Here is a 24,418-nt window from a genome sequence, read left to right as displayed (position 1 = left end):
AAATTTTGAGAAAATTTTCTATAGAAATAAAATTTTGAGAAAATTTTATATAGAAATAAAATTCTGACAAAATTTTCTATAGAAACAAAATTTTGACAAAATTTTCTCCAGAAATAAAATTTTGACAAAATTTTCTATAGAAATAAAATTTTGACAAAATTTCCTACGGAAATAAAATTTTGGCAAAATTTCCTATGGAAATAAAAATTTGACACAAATTTCTATATAAATAAAATTTTGAGAAAATTTTCTTTACAAATAAAATTTTGAGAAAATTTTCTTTACAAATAAAATTTTGAGAAAATTTTCTGTAGAAATGAAATTTTGACACAATTTTCTATACAAATGAAATTTTGAGAACATTTTCTATAGAAATAAAATGTTGACAAAATTTTCTATAGAAATAAAATGTTGACATAATTTTCTATAGAAATAAAATTTTGACAAAATTTTCTATAGAAATAAAATTTTGACAAAATTTTCTAAAGAAATAAAATTTTGAGAAAATTTTCTATAGAAATAAAATTTCTGACAACATTTTCTATAGAAATAAAATTTTGACAAAACTTTCTCCAGAAATACAATTTTGACAAAATTTTCTATAGAAATAAAATTTTGACAAAATTTCCTACGGAAATAAAAATTTGACACAATTTTCTATATAAATAAAATTTTGAGAAAATTTTCTATAGAAATAAAATTTTGAGAACATTTTCTTTACAAATAAAATTTTGACAAAATTTTCTGTAGAAATAAAATTTTGAGAGAATTTTCTTTACAAATAAAATTTTGAGAAAATTTTCTGTAGAAATGAAATTTTGACAAAATTTTCTATAGAAATAAAATTTTGACAAAATTTTCTACGGAAATAAAATTTTGACACAATTTTCTATACAAATGAAATTTTGAGAACATTTTCTATAGAAATAAAATGTTGAAAAAATTTTCTATAGAAATAAAATGTTGACAAAGTTTTCTATAGAAATAAAATTTTGACAAAATTTTCTAAAGAAATAAAATTTTGAGAAAATTTTCTATAGAAATAAAATTTCTGACAACATTTTCTATACAAATAAAATTTTGATAAAATATTCTATAGAAATAAAATTTTGAGAAAATTTTCTTTAGAAAAAAAAATGTTGAGAATTTTTTCTATAGAAATAAAATTTTGAGAAAATTTTCTTTAGAAATAAAATTTTGGGAAATTTTTCTGTAGAAATAAAATTTTTACAAAATCTTCTATAGGAATAAAATTTTGAGAAAATTTTCTTTAGAAATAAAATCTTGAGAAAATTTTCTATAGAAATAAAATTTTGACAAAATCTTCCATAGGAATAAAATTTTGAGAAAATTTCTTTAGAAATAAAATCTTGAGAAAATTTTCTATAGAAATAAAATTTTGACAAAATTTTCTATAGAAATAAAATTTTGACAAACTTCAAAATAAGTTTTTTTTAATTTGGTAGAGTTTTGGTAACATTTTCTTCAAATTTTGGTCGTTTATTTTTGCACAGAATCTGATGTAGTCTCCATATGCAGAAACCTTAAATTTAAATATTCGTGAGTGATGACAATACATAGCCACTAGATTGTGGGTGTGAAAATGTAGATCGAAGAAGTTTTTTATAGGCAAAAAAACCTTTATTTATTTGCACCAAATAAACTTTGTTTGGCTGCAAGAAACCTTTTGAACAGCAAAAGCAAACTTTGCTGGTCTAAAATTGCGTTACCGAGAAAAGAAATTAATTTAATAATCGAAAAAGATTTTTTCTCGGAAACGAAAATTTTGATCAAAGAAGGTTTCTTTTCTTGTTAAAATTAGGTAAAAAATCTTTATTTGCGGCCAACAAACATTTTGTTTGGCATGGAAAAGACCTTTTTAACGTCGAAAGAAAACTGGTGTACAATTTTGTTACCGAGAAAAAAATGATTTTTTTTGCGTGACAAATATCCACGATCTTGTATTGCCAGACGCTCAATGAAAATTATGAGAAAGTATAAATTTCAAAAAAATCGTATACAGGACGAAATTTTTGGCCGTAAATAAGTCATATGTTTTGGAATTCTACTTCACAGTAGTGTTTGGTCCAGCATTAAGTGATCGAATGGGACATACCGGACACCAGGAAATATATTGGCCAATCCAAACTTAACTATTAAGATCGAGGTACAAACGGCACAAATACTTTTATTTTCCAAAAACACCAATGCAGTGTAAAAAAAAAATCGTTAAGGTTTTAGGTCGAATGTTTATTTTAGAAGAAATTGTATTCCCTTAAATAAAATCTTTTTTAGAGCAATAAATGCCATTAATGTTATTTCTATTAAATGCCAAAAATCTCAATTTTTCGGCCCCAAATGTTTTTCTACAAACGAGTTATATTTGGTTTAAACAAACAGTGTTACTGGCGAAAGCGATCTTTAACCAAAAATTTCGTTTGGTAAGAGTGATATTAGCTTTCGCTTGCATCTAACTATGTGCGTGTGTGTGTGTGAATGTGTAGTCGTTAAAGAAGAAGGATGGACTCTTAGATATAAGGTTCTTTTGCAAAATGTGTGGCTTTTGTTGCTATTTGTGCTTTGCAATAGAGAATAAAAGAGAGAAAAACAGAGACGGAGGAAACATTGTACAAATACAAACATTTTCATTTCTTGATCATCGAGAATTACGATAGGCCAATTAAAATGCCAACAAAAAATACAATGGAATTGAAATATGCCAAAATCTGGGATAAAAATTACCGGTCTACTACTGGCTATTCTCACCAACTAAGGGCACAAACAAAATTACAAACTCTACAAAGGGAAATTTGAAGTGGAATCTTTTTGTGTGTAGCGCATTCCAGAAAACAATAAAGAGAACGCTATGAAAAGTGTTGGTATTTCTACAATCTTTTTTCGTCGTTATTTTTATGTTGTTTTTGTATAAAATTAGATCAGGTGGTTGTATATATGGAACATACGCTTCTATCAACAGGCAAACAACGATTGTTATTTGTAACGAAACGAATGAACGAACGAACGAAAGAAAGAACGAACGAAAGAACGAACGAACGAACTAACAAACGACAGCTAAACTTACTTTTCCACAATGACGGCGGAGATGCGTTATAGAACGGTTTTGGCGTACTGTTTGTATTTTGTATGGCATTCGAGTTGGAGGACATGATTGTGGAGGTATTGGTGGTATTGTTGGAGACAGCTTTTGCATTTGGATTGGCATTGGTGGCGGTGGCTGCTGTGCCAAATGGCGTTGCCATCAGTGGGTGTTGTTGTTGTTGCTGATGATGGTGGTGCTGGTGCTGGTGGTGGTAGTGTGGTGGTAATGATGATGGTTGGGATGACATAGTCGCCGATGAAGGTGCATAATATGAAGGAGCATGATGCATGCTATGAAATTGCTGTTGTTGCGGTGGTTGTTGTTGTTGTTGTTCAGGTGGAAAACTACCAATACCGCCAGCAGCCAAACGCCCCATTAAGGTATGCCTTGCAGCGGCGAGGGCAGAAGCGTTTGCATTTGCTGGCAGTGTAGTACTATGATGAACGGTCAGTGAAGGCTGTGTCTGCTGCTTACGCATCATTGTGGGTGCATCGCTATAATTGTAGATGCCTCTAGCATCGGCCGTAGATCTGCTAAAATTACTACCAGACCCTAGATAACTCCCACTGATAGCACGCATTTGATCATAGCCCCCGCCGCCGTTGCCGAAATACGATGAAGAAGATGCTAATGGCTGTGTTTGCTGTGGCCTGTGGCGTAAAACTAAAATATAATAGATGATGATAACCAATGATGAGATGAATCTAGTATATGTTATACATACATACATACATTCACACATAGACACAAAAGAGAAAAAAACACAAAACTCAATCTATATACAATGAAAAAATCAGGATCTTATTTTACTCTTATATCACTGTTATTGAAAAAGAAATGGGCTAAAATACATACAAAAATAATTTATATGAAATGTGTATATATACATATGATGGGGTCACTAAAGATCTTAACCAGTTTTATTATTATACCAACTAACTTCATGGAATAGGTATCATTCTTATGTACAAATATACCGTTACAAATAACACACACTATATATATAGGATACAGGGATATTTCATACTCAGCATTATAAGCTAATTTTGGGTGAGAACACAAATGATAAGTGTAAGCAATGATATTCTCAAAATGTGTGTAGGAATAGTCTGAGAGCAATACTCTCTTTTTTTGGGAGACCAACTCTTGCTATAGAATGGCTTGTTTATGTTTTCGATGTGTCATTCCATGTTAAACCAGGGATGATAATTTTCATACCTTTTTTAGTGCAAAACATTTTCTACGTTTCTTAAACATCCTTAAGTTTATGTTTTATTAAAATAAAATTTTCACAAAATTTATAGAAATAAAACTTTGAGCAGACAAACTGAAATACAATATAGACAAAATTTTCTATAGAAATAAAATTTTCCAAAAATTTTCTATAGAAATAAAATTTTGCAAAAATTTTCTATAGAAATAAAATTTTGACAAAATTTTCTAATAGAAATAAAAATTTGACAAAATTTTCTATAGAAATAAAATTTTGACAAAATTTTCTATAGAAATAAAATGTTGACAAATTTTTTTATAGAAATAAAATTTTGAAAAAAAAATCTATAGAAATAAAATTTTGAGAAAATTCTCTATAGAAATAAAATTTTAATAGAAATAAAATTTTGACAAAATTTTTTATAGAAATATGACAAACTTTCCTATAGAATAACAATTAAAAAAAAAACATTTTCTATAGAATAAAAATTTTGAAAAAACTTTTTCTATAGAATAAAAATTTTGAAAAAACATTTTCTATAGAAATAAAATTTTGACAAAACATTTTCTATACAAAATGTTCTATAGAAATAAAATTTTTACAAAATTTTCTATAGAAATAATATTTTGAGGAATTCTATATAGAAATAAAATTTTGAGAAAATTGTCTATAGAAATTAAATTTTGGCAAAATTTTCTATAGAATTAAAATTTTGAGAAAATTTTCTATATCAATAAAAACCGATCGTAGTACCAAACTTTAACCCTCGGATAGAGAGGATATCCCTACGATATTTTTCGATCTCGAACTGCTTCTATGCATGTAACAAATTCTGACAAAATGTTCTATAGAAATAAAATTTTGAGAAAATTCTCTATAGACATAAAATTTTGACCAAATTTTCTATAGAAATAAAATTTTGAAAAAATTTTCTATAGAAATAAAATTTTGAAAAAATTTTCTATAGACATAAAATTTTGACAAAACTTTGTATAGAAATAAAATATTGATAAAACTTTATATAGAAATAACATTTTGGCAAAATTTTCTATAGAAATAAAATTTTGAGAAAATTTTTTATAGAAATAAAATTTTGATAAAATTTTTTATAGAAATAAAATTTTGAGAAAATTCTCTATGGAAATAAAATTTTGACAAAATTTTCAAAGAAATAAAATTTTGATAAAATTTTCCATAGAAAAAAAAATTTTAAAAAATTTTCTATAGAAATAAAATTTTGACCAAATTTTCCAAAGAAATAAAATATTGACAAAACTTTGTATAGAAATAAAATTTTGATAAGACTTTCTATAGAAATAAAATTATGGCATAATTTTCTATAGAAATAAAATTTTGACAAAATTCACTATAGAAATAAAATTTTGAAAAAAAATGTCCTAAGAAATAAAATTTTGACAAAATTTTCCTAAGAAATAAAATTTTGACAAAAATTTCTACAGAAATAAAATTTTGACAAAATTTTCCTAAGTAAAATTTTGACAAAAATTTGTATAGAAATAAAATTTTGATAAAACTTTCTATAGAAATAAAATGTTGGCATAATTTTCTATAGAAATTTTGAGAAAATTCTCTATAGAAATAAAATTTTGAAAAAAAAATTTTCTATAGAAATAAAATTTTGACTAAATTTTCCAACGAAATAAAATTTTGACAAAATTTTCTATAGTAATACAATTTTTACAAAATTTTCTAATTAAAATAAAATTTTGACAAAATTTTCTATAGAAATAAAATTTTGAGGAAATTCTGTATAGAAATAAAATTTTGAGAAAATTGTCTATAGAAATTAAATTTTGACAAAATTTTCTATAGAAATAAAATTTTGAGAAAATTTTCTATAGCATAAAATGTTGACAAAAAATTCTATAGAAATAAACAAACTTTAACCCTCGGATAGATGATAACACCGGAAGCGATACCTGCATGATGATCAAAAAGAATGGTATAGAGGTTATCCCTACGATATTTTTCGATCTCGAACTGGTTCTATCTATGCATGTACCAAATGCTGACAAAATTTTTTATAGACAAAATTTTCCTAGGAAATAAAATTTTGACAATATTTTCCTAAGAAATAAAATGTTGACAACAATTTGTATAGAAATAAAATTTTGAAAAAAAATATCTATAGAAATAAAATTTGGACAAAATTTTCTATAGAAATAAAATTTTGACAAAATTTCCTATAGTAATACAATTTTTACAAAATTTTCTAATAGAAATAAAATTTTGAGAAAATTGTGTATAGAAATAAAATTTTGAGGAAATTCTGTATAGAAATAAAATTTTGAGAAAATTGTCTATAGAAATTAAATTTTGACAAAATTTTCTATAGAAATAAAATTTTGAGAAAATTTTCTATAGAATAAAATGTTGACAAAAATTTCTATAGAAACAAAATTTAGATAAAATGTTCAATAGAAATAAAATTTAGACAAAATTGTCTATAGCAATAAAAACCAATCGTAGTACCAAACGTTAACCCTCGGATAGATGATAAGACCGGAAGCGATACCTGCATGATGATTAAATAGAATGGTAGAGAGGTTATCCCTACGATATTTTTCGATCTCGAACTGGCATGTACCAAATTCTGACAATTTTTTTTTAGAAATAAAATTTTGAAAAAATTGTCTATAGAAATAAAATTTTGACAAAATTTTCCTAAGAAATAAAATTTTGACAAAATTTTCCTATGAAATAAAATTTTTACAAAAATTTGTATAGAAATAAAATTTTGATAAAACTTTCTATTGAAATAAAATTTTGGCATAATTTTCTATAGAAAAAAAATTTTGAGAAAATTCTCTATAGAAATAAAATTTTGAAAAAATTTTCTATAGAAATAAAAATTTAAAAAAATTTTCTATAGAAATAAAATTTTGACAAAATTTTCCTAAGAAATAAAATTTTGACAAAATTTTCCTAAGAAATAAATTTTTGACAAAATTTTCCTAAGAAATAAAATTTTGACAAAAATTTTTATTGAAATAAAATTTTGATAAAACTTTCTATAGAAATAAAATTTTGGCATAATTTTCTATAGAAATAAATTTTTGAGAAAACTCTCTGTAGAAATATAATGTTGAAAAAATTTTCTATAGATATAAAAATTTAAAAAAAATTCTATAGAAATAAAATTTTGACAAAATTTTCCTAAGAAATAAAATGTTGACAAAAATTTGTATAGAAATAAAATTTAAAAAAAAAATCTATAGAAATAAAATTTTGAAAACATTTTCTATAGAAATAAAATTTTGACAAAATTTTCTATGGAAATAAAATTGTGAAAAAAATGTCTATATTGGGACCAGTAGAAACCACAATTTATACCAGATTTATTTTTGGCACATGAAAATCACTAAATATCGTTAATATTTTTGTTTTCTATTTCTCAAATGACAAATTTGATCTCTCTCTTTTGGTGGATTTTTCCGAGTAAACGAACGACTTTCAGTAAATGTTTCTGTGTCGTGGCGCAAATCGTTATAATGATACTGGTAGTGCTGCCAAGTGCCATGGTGGTGGTCAAACAACAAAAACTGAAGTGGTTTCATAAATGAAGGCTTAACATAGGTTGAACAAAATCCACACCGTGGCAATGTAGAGACTAAAGACTTGAAAACATCTCTTGAATGGAGAACAAATATGAGAAAAGTATTTTAGTACTGGGACATGGAATCATTTAAAATTAATTTGCTTACAGCAATATTAGTATTGGATTTTTCATGGAACAAGATATTTTAATAACAAAAAATGTTTGCCCATTAAACTAAAGATATTTTTTTCTTCCCTCCTTGGCATAACATGGAATGACAACCAATTCCCCAAACATAACAACATCCTATAACATATGGGCCTTGTGGTGGTGAGATATTAAGAATTCTTGGTTCGTACAGAAATTAAAAAGCAAATCAACATACCTGGTTGTATAGCATTTCCAATAATTGTGCGTGCATTTTTGAGTTTCTCTTCACGCTCGACCACAGGAGGTCCGCCAACATACTGATTAGATTGATTGTTTGTTTCTTGTTTGGCACATAAATTATTCACATCGTTCGATGACTCCGATTGAGCCTGGCGTATTAGGGCTATTGAATTTTCCATTGATTTGCGAGCATCTTCCAGTGAGAATGATGATACAGAGGCCTTGGAGTCACTACCTTCAACATTGCCCTCAGTACTGGATAGTTCTTCTTGAGCCGTAGCAGCAGCAGCATTCTCGGAGGCTACTGCCGCTGCGGCGGCAACATCTTCAAGAGCACGTCGTTCACCAGCGGTAAGTTGACCTGCGGTTGTACCACCAGTTGAAGCTTTACGTTCATATTCCTTCTTGTAGCTGCCCACACTGACTCCTGGTATAACCATCTTTTTTGGTTTTTCATTAGCTCCGGCTGCTGCTGCATTCATTTGTTGGAATTTCTCTGCTGTCTCTAGAATACGAGATTTTCTACGTTCTGTACCGAATTTATTGAGTGGAGATTCATCCTGTAGACTACATTTACGCACAAATGGTTTGGAACCAGGTGTTTCCGTTGTTGTAGTCGACGCTGGTTTTGTTGGCTTCACAGGGCTGGTTTCGGAAGATTTGGCACTATTTTCTTCGGCATCAATTTTGCCGATTACATTCACCAAATCGGCTGTTTTATGCTTGTTCACGAATTTCTTAATAACTTTGGTGGCATCCTTGGTTTTTTCGGGTACATCCTCGGTAGCATCCAGTTTTGTACTGGTCAATTGACGAACTAACTCTTTTTCGGGAGATACACTTTCAGTCGCCACAGGAGCTGCGCCGGCTGCTGTTGCCTTGGCTGGTTGGTCTTGAATTAACTGTTCGCACAAATTACCAATTGCCTGCATATCCTTTACTGAAAAGTTGCGTGAAGCATTTGGCTTAAGATTCGTGGAGGCGGAGACAGCTGGAAGCGTTTCCTTATTTTCGGCTTCTTCCACATCCATTGGAGTGGGTTCCTCTTCAACTATTGTTGAGGATTGCTCTGCCATGGCATGTGTACTTCCGGGTTTCTCTTTTTTCTTGAGGGCTACGCCCGTTGCGTTTTCTGTGGACACTGTGTTTTCGAGTTTGCGTTTGGTTTGAATTGGACTTTGTGCAGGTGTAATGGTACGTGTGGGAGAAGGCATAAGCGCTGCCTCACCACCAGCTAAACGTGGGAGAAATAAATGGGGACAGATGAGTTATGTTAAAATGTAGGATTATCGTGTTTAGTTCACTTAAATGTCAGGTCAGATATATGGCACACACATACACGCAGCATTGTGCGTAATTGACAAAGGTTAGCAGGAAATGATAAAAGAAGTGGAGGAGGTTTAAGGAGGTTTTCACGAAAGGAAACGTTTAGGTTGATTAGGGCAAAGAAGGGCCGGGTGGGGGAGGATTAAAAAAAATATCACAACAACATCAAATTAAGAGAATTTTCACATTTATATACAATAGAAATTCTAACATATATTACAGAAAATATTTTTAATATACAAAAATAAAACGAGTAAAAATTTTGCATAAGATTCGTTCGAGACGAAATTTTATATACCATCCACTGCAAAGCTCTTTTAAAGGGGGATTTCTAAGGATTACAGAATAACTATAGATAAATAAAAGAGATCCTAATAGGCTCTCCCCAACCCCAGTTTCGAACGAACACCAAATTCTGTCTATTTATGATGTACATAGTCCACTGAATATGTTTTCCGTAATACAACCCAGCAAAAAAAAAAAAGCGTCGCCAAAAACAAAGTGAACATGTTGTGCAAATTTGGCGCAAAAGCGATGAATTTGAACATGGGCTTGTCATAGGACGGATGTTCACCATTTCAACAGCCGTTGTACTGAATTTGCAGCATCACTTCTTAAGGTGTGATCCGAATTCAGTGTTTTGAATGTGAATTAAAAAATGTTGTAATATTTTAACAAATAAATAATTTGTATAAGTTTTTTTATGATTTTAATGTATTCAAACATTTGTCTGAGACGTTTGACCTCAAATATTTTCAAAAATTAAAAATTTTTCTAAAATTCCAAATTTTTTGCTGGGGAACTATATAATATTCCGACCCAAAACATCAAATTGAGTAACACCAAAGTCGGCCTAGTTGTTGTCCGTTGAAGAATTATCGCTCTGGGAATGTCTATTGTAGGACTGTTAAGTATATTGGGATGGACGAAAGCTGTGATCCCAGCTATAAACTAAACATCAACTAGCTTATGGGCATATGAACCAGGGAACTTTGTTGTCTATAATGCATTATAGCATTTGTATTTTATTATCACCGCGGTATATCAAAATTTTCAGAGAGGTATAGCCCTGGCCAGATCAAATACATTAGAGGAGTATATATCTGCATGTGAGGAAACAATAAATCCGTATATGAATATATGTTTCAGCGCCACCTATCACCGTCAGATAGAAGACTAAAAAATCTATATCCATCTTTCTCTATTTCTCTCGAGGAACAATATTTGGTATCTACGTATATAGCTTAAACCAATCGAAATATATTTTTTCAGTGTATCCTGTATCAAAATTCGTCCAACGTTGCCACTGGAGCCAAAAACAAATCAACCAAAATATGGAGAAAATTTTACCGAAAAACTACCAAACAAAAAATCCTTATTTTGCACAATTTTATTTCAATAGAAAATTTTGTAAAAATTTTATTTCTGTAGAAAATTTTATCAGAATTATATTTCTAGAGAAAATTTTTGCAAAATTTTATTTCTATAGAAAATTTTGTCAAAATTTTATTTTTATAGAAACTTTTGTCAAAATTTTATTTCTATAAAAAATTTTGTCACAATTTTATTTCTATAGAAATTTTTGTCAAAATTTTATTTCTATTGAATATGTTGTCAAAATTTCATGTCTATAGAAACTTTTGCCAAAATTTTATTTCTATAAAAAATTTTGTCAAAATTTTATTTCTATAGAAAATTTTTGCAAAATTTTATTTCAATAGAAAATGTTGTCAACATTTCTTTTCTATAGAAACCTTTGTCAAAATTTTAGTTCTATAGAAACTTTTGTCAAAATTTTATTTCTATAACAAACTTTGTCCTCTGTTGGTTAAGCTACACTTGTAGTTTAGTCAATGTATGGTTTTAAGCTGCAATAAAGAACATTTTGTCAAAATTATATTTCTATCGAAAATTTTTGCAAAATTTTATTTCTATAGAAAATTTTGCAAAAATTTTAAATTTTTGCAAAATTTTATTAAAAAAAAATTATAAATTTTTGCAAAATTTAATTTAAAAAAATTTTAACAAAATGTTCTATAGAAATTAAATTTTGCAAAAATTTTCTATAGAAATTAAATTTTGCAAAAATTTTCGATAGAAATATAATTTTGACAAAATATTCTATTGAAATTAAAATTTTATTTCTTGACAAAATATTTTTTTTTGGCAAAATTTAATTTCTATAGAAAATTTTGTTAATTTTTTTTTAAGTTTGTTAAAATTTTATTTCTATAGAAATTTTTGTCAAAATTAAAATTTTTAAATTTTTGCAAAATGTAATTTAAAAAAATTTTCTATAGAAATTAAATTTTGCAAAAATTTTCTATAGATATAAAATTTTGACAAAATTTTTTATAGAAATTAAATTTTGCAAAAATTTTCTATAGAAATGAAATTTTGACAAAATTTTTTATAGAAATAAAATTTTGACAAAATTTTTTATAGAAATAAAATTTTGACAAAAGTTTCTATAGAAAAAAAATGTTGACAAAAGTTTCTATAGAAATAAAATTTTGTAAAAAGTTTCTATAGAAATAAAACTTTGGGAGCCACAGTGGTCCCATGGTTAGCATGCCCGCCTTGCATACACAAGGTCGTGGGTTCGATTCCTTCTTCGACCGAACACCAAAAAGTTTTTCAGCGGTGGATTATCCCACCTCAGTGCTGGTGACATTTCTGAGGGTTTCAAAGCTTCTCTAAGTGGTTTCACTGCAATGTGGAACGCCGTTCGGACTCGGCTATAAAAAGGAGGTCCCTTGTCATTGAGCTTAACATGGAATCGGGCAGCACTCAGTGATAAGAGAGAAGTTCACCAATGTGGTATCACAATGGACTGAATAGTCTAAGTGAGCCTGATACATCGGGCTGCCATCTAACCTAACCTTCTATAAAAATAAATTTTAATTTCAATAGAAAATTTTGTCAAAATTATATTTCTATAGAAAATTTTATTTCTATAGAAAATTTTTGCAAAATTTTATTTAAATATATAGAAATTTTTTGCAAAATTTTATTTCTTTGGAAAATTTTTGCAAAATGTTATTTCTATAGAAACTTTTGTCAAAATTTTATTTCTATGGAAAATTTTTGCAAAATGTTATTTCTATAGAAAATTTAGTCAACATTTTATTTCTATAGAAAATTTTTTAAAAATATTTTTGAGTGTTGTTGACCTATTTTATGTTTATTCTGATTATTAATTTTGTTCGGCTTGAGGTCATAGAAATTTTGTCAAAATTTTATTTCTTTGAAAAATTTTTGCAAAATGTTATTTCTATAGAAAATTAAGTTAAAATTTAATTAAATTAAATATTGCAAAAATTTTCTATAGAAATAACATTTTGATAAAATTTTCGATAGAAATATAATTTTGACAAAATTTTCTATTGAAATTAAAATTTTATTTCTATAGAAACTTTTTACCAAATTTTATTTCTATAGACACTTTTGTCAAAATTTTATTTCTATAGAAACTTATGTCAAAATTTTATTTCTATAAAAATTTTATTTCAATAGAAAATTTTTGCAAAATTTAATTTCTATAGAAAATGTTGTCATTTTTTTTAGTTTTGTTAAAATTTTATTTCTATTAAAACTTTTTACAAAATTTTATTTCTATACTTTCTAACTTTTGTCAAAATTTTATTTCTATAGAAAATATGGTCAAAATTTCATTTCTATAGAAACTTTTGTCAAAATTTTAGTTCTATAGAAACTTTTGTCAAAATTTTATTTCTATAAAAAAATTTGTCAAAATTTTATTTCTATAGAAAAAATTTGTCAAAATGTTATTTCTATAAAAAAAAATCGTCAAAATTTTATTTCTACAGAAAAAAAAAATTTGTCAAAATTTTATTTCTATAGAAAATTTTGTCAAAATTTTATGTCTACAGAAAATGTTGTCAAAATTTTATTTCTATAGAAAATTTTGTCAAAATTTTATTTCTATAGAAAATTTTGTCAAAATTTTATTTCTATAGAAATTTTTTTCAAAATTTTATTTCTATAGAAAATTTTGTCAAAATTTTATTTCTATAGCAAAGATTGTCTGAATTTTATACAAAATTTATGAAGTACCTCTTAGTTGGAGAGGAATATTTTGCAAAATCTACCAAGAATTCTACCAATCTACCAAACAGTAAAAAATTTAACAGTTTTGGTAGAATTCTACCAACGGAGGCAACCGTGATCTCGTCCCGTTTGGCCCATTTATGGCAATTGTGTTACCACAGTGGTGAACTTCTCGTTTATCACTGAATGCTGCCCGACTTATTAAGCTAATAAGGGAACTTCTTTTTATAGCCGAGACATTGAAAAACGTCACCAGCTTTAGTGAGAGGGGATAATCCACCGCTGAAAAACTTTTTGGTGTTTGGTTGGAACTGGGATTGATCCCATGACCCTGTGTATGTAAAGCGGACATGCTAACCATTTCACCACTGTGGTTCCTTATAAGCTTAGCTTTGCCTATTCATTTTACTATTCAGCCTTTCCTAAACGAAATTTTAGAGGTAGATTTTCGTTTAATTAACTCTCCGTCATACACATGTTTCGATAGTCACATTCGTAACACATGAGGCCTGGCCAGACCCACTATGTATTTTAATGTATTTATATGGAAAATATGCTATTTTGTTGATATTATTACATTATTACTGTCGTATTTCCGTCCTGATTTTTCACCCATCGATAGGTAATAACATTTTAGAAGGGTACATGAAGTTTCAAGTATCTAGCTATATTATAAATGTATTTTAATTACAATTAGTATCGAAAAAGGTCTGACCAGACTCATGTGTCTGTCCGAGGGTTAAAGTCGATCAATTGACCTTTGTAAAGGGTGATTTGTTAAGAGCTTGATAACTTTTTTTTAAAAAAAAACGCATAAAATTTGCAAAAGCTCATCGGTTCTTTATTTGAAACGTTAGATTGGTCCATGACATTTACTTTTTGAAGATAATTTCATTTAAATGTTGACCGCGGCTGCGTCTTAGGTGGTCCATTCGGAAAGTCCAATTTTGGGCAACTTTTTCGAGCATTTCGGCCGGAATAGCCCGAATTTCTTCGGAAATGTTGTCTTCCAAAGCTGGAATAGTTGCTGGCTTATTTCTGTAGACTTTAGACTTGACGTAGCCCCACAAAAAATAGTCTAAAGGCGTCAAATCGCATGATCTTGGTGGCCAACTTACCGGTCCATTTCTTGAGATGAATTGTTCTCCGAAGTTTTCCCTCAAAATGGCCATAGAATCGCGAGCTGTGTGGCATGTAGCGCCATCTTGTTGAAACCACATGTCAACCAAGTTCAGTTCTTCCATTTTTGGCAACAAAAAGTTTGTTAGCATCGAACGATAGCGATCGCCATTCTCCGTAACGTTGCGTCCAACAGCATCTTTGAAAAAATACGGTCCAATGATTCCACCAGCGTACAAACCACACCAAACAGTGCATTTTTCGGGATGCGTGGGCAGTTCTTGAACGGCTTCTGGTTGCTCTTCACTCCAAATGCGGCAATTTTGCTTATTTACGTAGCCATTCAACCAGAAATGAGCCTCATCGCTGAACAAAATTTGTCGATAAAAAAGCGGATTTTCTGCCAACTTATCTAGGGACCATTCACTGAAAATTCGACGTTGTGGCTCGTTAGTAAACCTATTCATGATGAAATGTCAAAGCATACTGAGCATCTTTCTCTTTGACACCATGTCTGAAATCCCACGTGATCTGTCAAATACTAATGCATGAAAATCCTAACCTCAAAAGAATCACCCTTTAAAAGTCGAAAGCCGAAAATATAAAATTCGAAAATTCGACATTGCATACCACACTGAAGAAATATCAAAAATATTTTTTTTATTAAATTTTAATTGTGTTTGGAAAAAGTTTTCAATCGAAAAGTTAATTGATTCCATTCATTTTGTTGGAAATATGCAAAATAATAGGAAAACTTTACATGGTCTAATCGCCTTCAATATCTCAGTGGATGGTATATTAAAAAAAACAACTATGATACGTTACAATTTTTATCGACTTACCTGCTACCATATCCAAAATTCTACGTTCGGCTTCTGTTGTTGTATTTTGTGGTCCAATTTCACGTATCGAACCAACCGAATGACTACGAGGTATAGCTCCACCTTTAGCGGCCGAACTGGCAGCATCAGCTGAAGGTACAACCAATTGTTCGGCTGTTATGGCGGCAGGTGTAAGCGATAGTAAAACGTCCAAACGTACTGGAGTCTGATTGGCTAAGTCTTCAGCTAATTCCAGACACGATACATTATCGTTTTCATTTACCCACCAATGTGAACAGATCTGTTCGATTGTAGCACGTTTGCGGGGGCACACTGTTAACATTTCACGAATCAATGAAGACGCTCGTGAAGGCTTTTTGGGTTCATAATAATCGCCTTGGCTAATTTGTTTCACAAGTCTTTTAAAGTTTGAACCATCGAAAGGCATTGAGCCGTAGACTAGAGTATAGAGGAGTACACCCAAAGACCAACAATCAACTTCGGGTCCATGATACGGTGTACCCTCGACAATTTCTGGAGAAGCGTATAAGGGTGAACCACAAAATGTGGCCAATAATCGTTTGTCATCGAAGACATTTGAGAGACCAAAATCAGCAATCTGTAATGGGAGGGTGGTAAATGTCGTTAGTAATTTTTTTTAATGGTTTTAGTTGTTAATACGAAAAACTAACCTTGGCATTACCATGCTCATCCAATAGAATATTTTCCAATTTTAAATCTCGATGGCAAATCTTATGCTTATGACAATAGTAAACAGCTGTGGCCACTTGGCGAAATATTCTTCGTGCCTCCTCTTCATTTAGCACCTTGCGTTCCGACAAATAATCGTAGAGTTCACCGCCAGCGGCGAATTCCATAACTAGAACCATTTTTTCTCGGTTTTCAAATACTGCAAAAAAAAGATACATCGATTGATTATTGTGTCATGGAAATATCGCATCATTCCGTATTACTTTACCTTCATAAATGTGTATTATATTAGGATGTTGCACGGAGCTCATAATCTGTACCTCTCTTCGTATTCTCACTAAATCGGATTCAGCTTCTATTTTACATTTTTTAATGGTTTTTATAGCAACCTCTTGTCCAGTCTCTTTGTTAATACCCAATTGTACCTTGCCATAGGTACCTTGTCCCAATTTCTTAATAATATCAAATCTATACGGAAGAATATAGAAAAATTAATTAAATAAATGCTTACAAGCAAAGAAGTATATATTCTAAAATTCGATCAAGTAAAATATTAATTAAATTTTAAAGGAAAATTTGTTTCTGATTGAATCACGAAATGACTTGATCCAATTAATTTTTATACCCACCACCATAGAATGGTGACGGTGGTATAATAAGTTTGTCATTCCGTTTGTAACACATCGAAATATCGATTTCCGACTATATAAAGTATATATATTCTTGATCAGGGAGAAATTCTAAGACGATATAACGATGTCCGTCTGTCCGTCTGTCTGTCTGTCTGTCTGTTGTAATCACGCTACAATCTTCAATAATGAAGCAATCGTGCTGAAATTTTGCACGAACTCGTCTTTTGTCTGCAGGCAGGTCAAGTTCGAAGATGGGCTATATCGGTCCAGGTTTCGATATAGTCCCCATATAAACCGACCTCCCGATTTGGGGTCTTGGGCTTATAGAAATCGTAGTTTTTATCCAATTTGCCTGAAATTTGAAATCTAGAGGTATTTTATGACCATAAAGAGGTGTGCCAAAAATGGTGAGTATCGGTCCATGTTTTGGTATACCCCCCATATAGACCGATCTCCCGATTTTACTTCTTGGGCTTATAGAAACCGTAGTTTTTATCCAATTTGTCTGAAATTGGAAATCTAGAGGTATTTTAGGACCATAAAGAGGTGTGCCGAAAATGGTGAGTATCGGTCCATATTTTGGTATAGCCCCCATATAGACCGATTTCCTGATTTTACTTCTTGGGCTTCTAGAATCCGAAGTTTTTATCCTATTTGCCTGAAATTGGAAATCTAGAGGTATTTTCGGGTCATAAAGAGGTGTGCCGAAAACGGTGAGTTTTCGAGACGGTCCATATTTTAGTATAGCCCCCATAAGAACGATCTCCCGATTTAACTCCTTAGGTTTCTAGAAACCATAGTTTTTATCTGATTTGTCTGAAATTGTAAATATTCTGGTATTTTAGGTATTTTTATTTTAGATTTGTATCGGATTAAGTTTTTATCGGTCCATTTGGTAATGCCTCCATATAGACCGACTTCACTTCTTAAGGGTGTAGAAGGCGCACTGATCATGAAAATTGCTTGAAACTCAATTTAAAATTTCCAGATTTTACTTCTACAGATTTAAGATTTCAAATCAAGACATTATTTTATAATTTTCTTGCACACTTACAAGAGATGTTAATGATTCCTCTAAAACTCAAACAAAAATGGTTCTTATAAATCCAGAATCTGATATAGTCCTCATAGGTGAAATCTTAAAATTTATCTTCGGGAAGTGTCCTCAAGTCCTCAAGCCCTCCTGAAATTTCAAAGGAAACCCTAATATTTGGTTCATGGTGGTGGGTATTTAAGATTCGGCCCGGCCGAACTTTGTGCTGTATATACTTGTTTTAATTACAATTGCTTCAGTCACGAAATAATTAAACCCTTTTAACATTGTCTTCTAAATTGTAAGTTTCTCCATATGAAGACTATTGGTGTTTTCTTTTCTGAAAAAAGAGCTTTGCCTGTACAGAATGAACATTTTTAAAATGTTGGCAGCAACCTAAAAAAATGCTATCATTTCAGCGGGCAGAAAAGAATTTAAAGAAGCAATCGCAGCACTCTCGTTTTCTAAAAATGCCCACAATTTGACTCTACGCGTGGCACTATTTTCACAAAAGAATTCGAAGCTTTTCCGCACTTATGCCAGTTTGTCTAGGAAAGAACCTAAAAAGTAAATTTTCCGGCCGAAAATGCAAAACAAGCGCAAAAGAAATAAAATTTTCTAAAGAAATAAAATTTTGACAAAATATTCTATATAAATAAAATTCTAACAAAATTTTCTATAGAAATAAAATTTTGAAAAAATGGTCTATAGAAATAAAATTTTGAAAAAAATTTTCAATAGAAATAAAATTTTAACAAAATTTTCAATAGAAATAAAATTTTGAAAAAATTTTCTATAGAAATAAAATTTTGAAAAAAATTTCTATAGAAATAAAATTTTGAAAAAATTTTCTATACAAATAAAATTTTTAAAAAATTTTCTATAGAAATAAAATTTTGAAAAAATAATAAAAAATTTAAATAAATTTTTGACAAAATTTTCAACAGAAACAAGTAAGAAAAGTCTAAAGTCGGGCGGGGCCGACTATATTATACCCTGCACCACTTTGTAGATCTAAATTTTCGATACCATATCACATCCGTCAAATATGTTTGGGGCTATACGTAAATGTTTGTCGTAAATGTTTGTATTCTGTCCAGATCACTCGATCTGGACAGAATATGATAGATTTCTACAAAATCTATAGACTCAAAATTTAAGTCGGCTAATGCACTAGGGTGGAACACAATGTTAGTAAAAAAATATGGGAACCATTTAAATCTGAAGCAATTTTAAGAAACCTTCGCAAAAGTTTATTTATGATTTATCGCTCGATATATATGTAAAGGGTGATTTGTTAAGAGCTTGATAACTTTTTTTAAAAAAAAAACGCATAAAATTTGCAAAATCTCATCGGTTCTTTATTTGAAACGTTACATTGGTCCATGACATTTACTTTTTGAAGATAATTTCATTTAAATGTTGACCGCGGCTGCGTCTTAGGTGGTCCATTCGGAAAGCCCAATTTTGGGCAACTTTTTCGAGCATTTCGGCCGGAATAGCCCGAATTTCTTCGGAAATGTTGTCTTCCAAAGCTGGAATAGTTGCTGGCTTATTTCTGTAGACTTTAGACTTGACGTAGCCCCACAAAAAATAGTCTAAAGGCGTCAAATCGCATGATCTTGGTGGCCAACTTACCGGTCCATTTCTTGAGATGAATTGTTCTCCGAAGTTTTCCCTCAAAATGGCCATAGAATCGCGAGCTGTGTGGCATGTAGCGCCATCTTGTTGAAACCACATGTCAACCAAGTTCAGTTCTTCCATTTTTGGCAACAAAAAGTTTGTTAGCATCGAACGATAGCGATCGCCATTCACCGTAACGTTGCGTCCAACAGCATCTTTGAAAAAATACGGTCCAATGATTCCACCAGCGTACAAACCACACCAAACAGTGCATTTTTCGGGATGCATGGGCAGTTCTTGAACGGCTTCTGGTTGCTCTTCACTCCAAATGCGGCAATTTTGCTTATTTACGTAGCCATTCAACCAGAAATGAGCCTCATCGCTGAACAAAATTTGTCGATAAAAAAGCGGATTTTCTGCCAACTTTTCTAGGGCCCATTCACTGAAAATTCGACGTTGTGGCAGATCGTAAGTCTATTCATGATGAAATGTCAAAGCATACTGAGCATCTTTCTCTTTGACACCATGTCTGAAATCCCACGTGATCTGTCAAATACTAATGCATGAAAATCCTAACCTCAAAAGAATCACCCTTTATTAGAAGTTTAGGAAAATTAGTCATTTTTACAACTTTTCGACTAAGCAGTGGCGATTTTACAAGGAAAATGTTGGTATTTTGACCATTTTTGTCGAAATCAGAAAAACATATATATGGGAGCCAAATTTCAACTAAATCGGAGTTAAAAATTGGCCTCTGTGGTCACATGTGTAAATCGGGCGAAAGCTATATGTGGGAGATATATCTAAATCTGAACCGATTTCAACCAAATTTGGCAAGCATAGCTACAATGCTAATTCTACTCCCTGTGCAAAATTTCAACTAAATCGGAGCAAAAAATTGGCCTCTGTGGTCATGTGAGTGTAAATCGGCCGAAAGCTATATATTGGAGCTATTTCTAAATCTGAACCGATTTCAGCCAAATTTGGCACGCATAGCTACAATGCTAATTCTACTTCCTGTGCAAAATTTCAACTAAATCGGAGCAAAAAATTGGCCTCTGTGGTCATATGAGTGTAAATCGGGCGAAAGCTATATACGGGAGCTATATCTAAATCTGAACCGATTTCAACCAAATTTGGCACACATAGCTACAATGCTAATTCTACTCCCTGTGCAAAATTTCATCAAATCTGAACCGATTTCAATAAAATTTGGCACACTTGACTATAGTACAAATTGTTCTTCTTGTGCAAAATTTTAAGCAAATTAGGGTAAAACTCTGGCTTCTGGGGCCATATAAGTCCATATCGGGAGAAATATATATATGGGAGCTATATCTAAATCTGAACCGATTTATTCCAAAATCAATAAGGATCTATTCTGAGCCAAAACACATACTTGTGCAAATTTGAAGTCGATTGGACTAAAACTGCGACCTAGACTTTGATTACAAAAATGTGTTCACGGACAGACGGACATACGGACATCGCTATATCGACTCAGGAGCCCACCCTGAGTATTTTTGCCAAAGACACCATGTGTCTATCTCGTCTCCTTCTAGGTGTTGCAAACATATGCACTAACTTATAATACCCTGTTCCACAGTGTGGAGCAGGGTATAAATAAATTTTAACAAAATTTTCAATAGAAATAAAATTTTAACAAAATTTTCAATAGAAATAACATTTTAACAAAATATGCCATAGAAATAAAATGTTGACAAAATTTTCTATAGAAATAAAATTTTGACAAAGTTTTCTTTAGAAATAAAATTTTGACAAAATATTCTATAGAAATAAAATTCTAATAAAATTTTCTATAGAAATAAACTTCGAACAAAATTTTTCTATAGAAATAAAATTTTGAAAAAATTTTCTATAGAAATAAAATTTTAACAAAATTTTTATAGAAATAAAATTTTGACAAAATTTTCTATAGTAATAAAATTTTGACAAAATTTTCTATAGAAATAAAATTTTGACAAAATTTTCTATAGAAATAAAATTTTGACAACATTTTCTATAGAAATAAAATTTTGACAAAATTTTCTATAGAAATAAAATTTTGACAAAATTTTCTATAGAAATAAAATTTTGACAAAATTTTCTATAGAAATAAAATTTTGACAAAATTTTCTATAGAAATAAAATTTTGACAAAATTTTCTATAGAAATAAAATTTTGAAAAAATTTTCTATAGAAATAAAATTTTAACAAAATTTTCTATAGAAATAAAATTTTGACAAAATTTTCTATAGAAATAAAATTTTGAAAAAATTTTCTATAGAAATAAAATTTTAACAAAATTTTTATAGAAATAAAATTTTGACAAAATTTTCTATAGTAATAAAATTTTGACAAAATTTTCTATAGAAATAAAATTTTGACAAAATTTTCTATAGAAATAAAATTTTGACAACATTTTCTATAGAAATAAAATTTTGACAAAATTTTCTATAGAAATAAAATTTTGACAAAATTTTCTATAGAAATAAAATTTTGACAAAATTTTCTATAGAAATAAAATTTTGACAAAATTTTCTATAGAAATAAAATTTTGACAAAATTTTCTATAGAAATAAAATTTTGAAAAAATTTTCTATAGAAATAAAATTTTAACAAAATTTTCTATAGAAATAAAATTTTGACAAAAATTTCTAAAGAAATAAATGTTGACAAAATTTTCAATAGAAATAAAATTCTAACAAAATTTTCTATAGAAATAAAATATTGACAAAATTTTCCAAAGAAATAACATTTTGACAAAATTTTCTATAGAAATAAAAATTTGACAACATTTTCTATAGAAATAAAATTTTGACAAAATTTTCTATAGAAATAAAATTTTGACAAAATATTCAATAGAAATATAATATTGACAAAATTTTCCAAAGAAATAAAATTTTGACAAAATATTCTATAGCAATAAAATTCTAACAAAATTGTCTATAGAAATAAAATTTTGACAACATTTTCTAAAGAAATAAAATTTTGACAAAATTTTCGATAGAAATAAAATATTTTCTAAAGAAATAAAATTTTGACAAAATTTTCTATAGAAATAAAATTTTGACATAATTTTTATAGAAATAAAATTTTGACAAAATTTTCTAAAGAAATAAAATTTTGACAAAATTTTCTATAGAAATAAAATTTTGACAATATTTTCTGTAGAAATAAAATTTGACAACATTTTCTATAGAAATAAAAATTTGACAAAATTTTCTATAGAAATAAAATTTTGAAAACATTTTCTATAGAAATACGCATAGAGGCAAATTGGGGTCATTTTCAGCTCTACCGACAAAGAAGAATACTGCGATTGCCATGAAAACCAGAATTGAAATTCAATTCTGGTTTTCATGGCTTTTGATATTGACTTGAATAATTGAATGTAGACTATTGGTATAAAATCCATATATTATTATTTTTTTAGTTCATTTTACTTAATTTTACATGAATCCTGTGTAAAATCTATTACTTACCTTTGTCTCAATTTTTTCCTGTGATTATTCATCTTAACATCGCCGGTATTTGCAATGCCACTCATAATATTGTCAATTTTGTCTTGTGGAATACCCGAGGGATGGGCGACACTATTAGTGCCCCCTGTGTCTTGATTGCCTATGACCATTTTTGTGCTTTTAACCTAATGCTGAAACTGTAAAAAAAATAATACAATTAGTATGGAATATAAGCATGACCTATTTTGAAGCTAGAACAAATACATTAATAGAAGGCTTTTCTAAAATTATTTAAATGATAATTTTAAAAGAAAAACTATTTGTTGTTGTTTGTCATTCCCTTTACTTTATACAAAAATTATTGATAACAGCAAAATAAGTTAGTTAATTACAGCAGTTTTCACTGTTGAAAAAGGGAACGCTGTTTTAACATATTTCTATAGAAAATTTTGTCAAAATGTTATTTCAATAGAAAATTTTGTGCAAATTTTATTTCTATAGAAAATTTTGTCAAAATTTTATTTCTATAGAAAATTTTGTCAAAATTTTATTTCTATAGAAAATGTTGTCCAAATTTTATTTCTATAGAACATTTTGTCAAAATTTTATTTCTATTGAAGATTTTGTCCAAATTTTATGTCTACCCGTGTAAAAATTGGAGGATCCAATCCTATCTAATAATATCAAATTGGATCTAATTGGATCTGTTCAGATATTGGTTCAGACATAATTAGATATGCACAGATATGCTATATATGGTGCTTGATCTGGTTAGATATAATTGCAGATCTCATCATATATAGTATAATATCTAATTATATCTGGCATATCTAATAATATATGCTTGGATAGGACCATGTATAGCACTATATCTAATAAGATATGGTAGATATAACATCATATCTGACTATATATGGGGTTAAATACGGTCCAAAATATAATAAAAAAAATCATGAACAACACAGAAAAAAATATCACCAAAATATTTCCAATTAAGAAGTTAATTGAAGTTGAAATTTTTTTCAATTAATAAATTAATTGATACAATTAACTTTTTAATCATGATAGAAACATTAAGTTAATTAAGTCAATGATTGAAAATTTTATAATTTTTAATTAAAAAATTAATTGACACAATTAACTTTTTAATCAAATTCGGAAGACTAAGTCAGTTAAAAAAGTGATGAACATTTTTTTAAATTTTTAATTAATTTTTTTTTCAAACAATCAATTGTTAATCCATATAAAAATTCTAAGCCAATTCAAAATGTAATTGAAAATAGTTACCTTTTTTAATTAATAAATTAATTAAGTTTTGCAATCAACATCAATTAAATTTTTAATTAAATCAATTAA

At 28.9% G+C, this 24,418-nt stretch overlaps 1 protein-coding gene across 12 annotated transcripts in view; it reads right to left on the bottom strand.

Moving 5' to 3' along the window:
• The window catches only part of Nuak (Nuak family kinase 1), a 148,820-nt gene that overhangs the window by 57,366 nt on the left and 67,036 nt on the right, over window positions 1–24,418 (bottom strand). For 11 of the 12 annotated variants that reach the window (XM_075288384.1, XM_075314442.1, XM_075288407.1 and 8 more), the window contains exons 2-7: window positions 23,084–23,259; window positions 16,579–16,778; window positions 16,292–16,509; window positions 15,621–16,218; window positions 8,258–9,496; window positions 3,083–3,763 (exon numbers count right to left, since the gene is read on the bottom strand). In XM_075288384.1, the coding sequence (XP_075144499.1) occupies window positions 3,083–3,763; window positions 8,258–9,496; window positions 15,621–16,218; window positions 16,292–16,509; window positions 16,579–16,778; window positions 23,084–23,232 (3,085 nt within the window). In that variant the 5' untranslated portion in view covers window positions 23,233–23,259. The remainder of the gene's footprint in view (window positions 1–3,082; window positions 3,764–8,257; window positions 9,497–15,620; window positions 16,219–16,291; window positions 16,510–16,578; window positions 16,779–23,083; window positions 23,260–24,418) is intronic. The other variant, XM_075288411.1, reaches the window with a different exon arrangement.

This window comes from Haematobia irritans, chromosome 1 (genome assembly GCF_050003625.1).
Source record: "Haematobia irritans isolate KBUSLIRL chromosome 1, ASM5000362v1, whole genome shotgun sequence".
Classification (NCBI taxonomy): domain Eukaryota; kingdom Metazoa; phylum Arthropoda; class Insecta; order Diptera; family Muscidae; genus Haematobia; species Haematobia irritans.
This window is presented reverse-complemented; position numbering and strand designations above follow the sequence as displayed.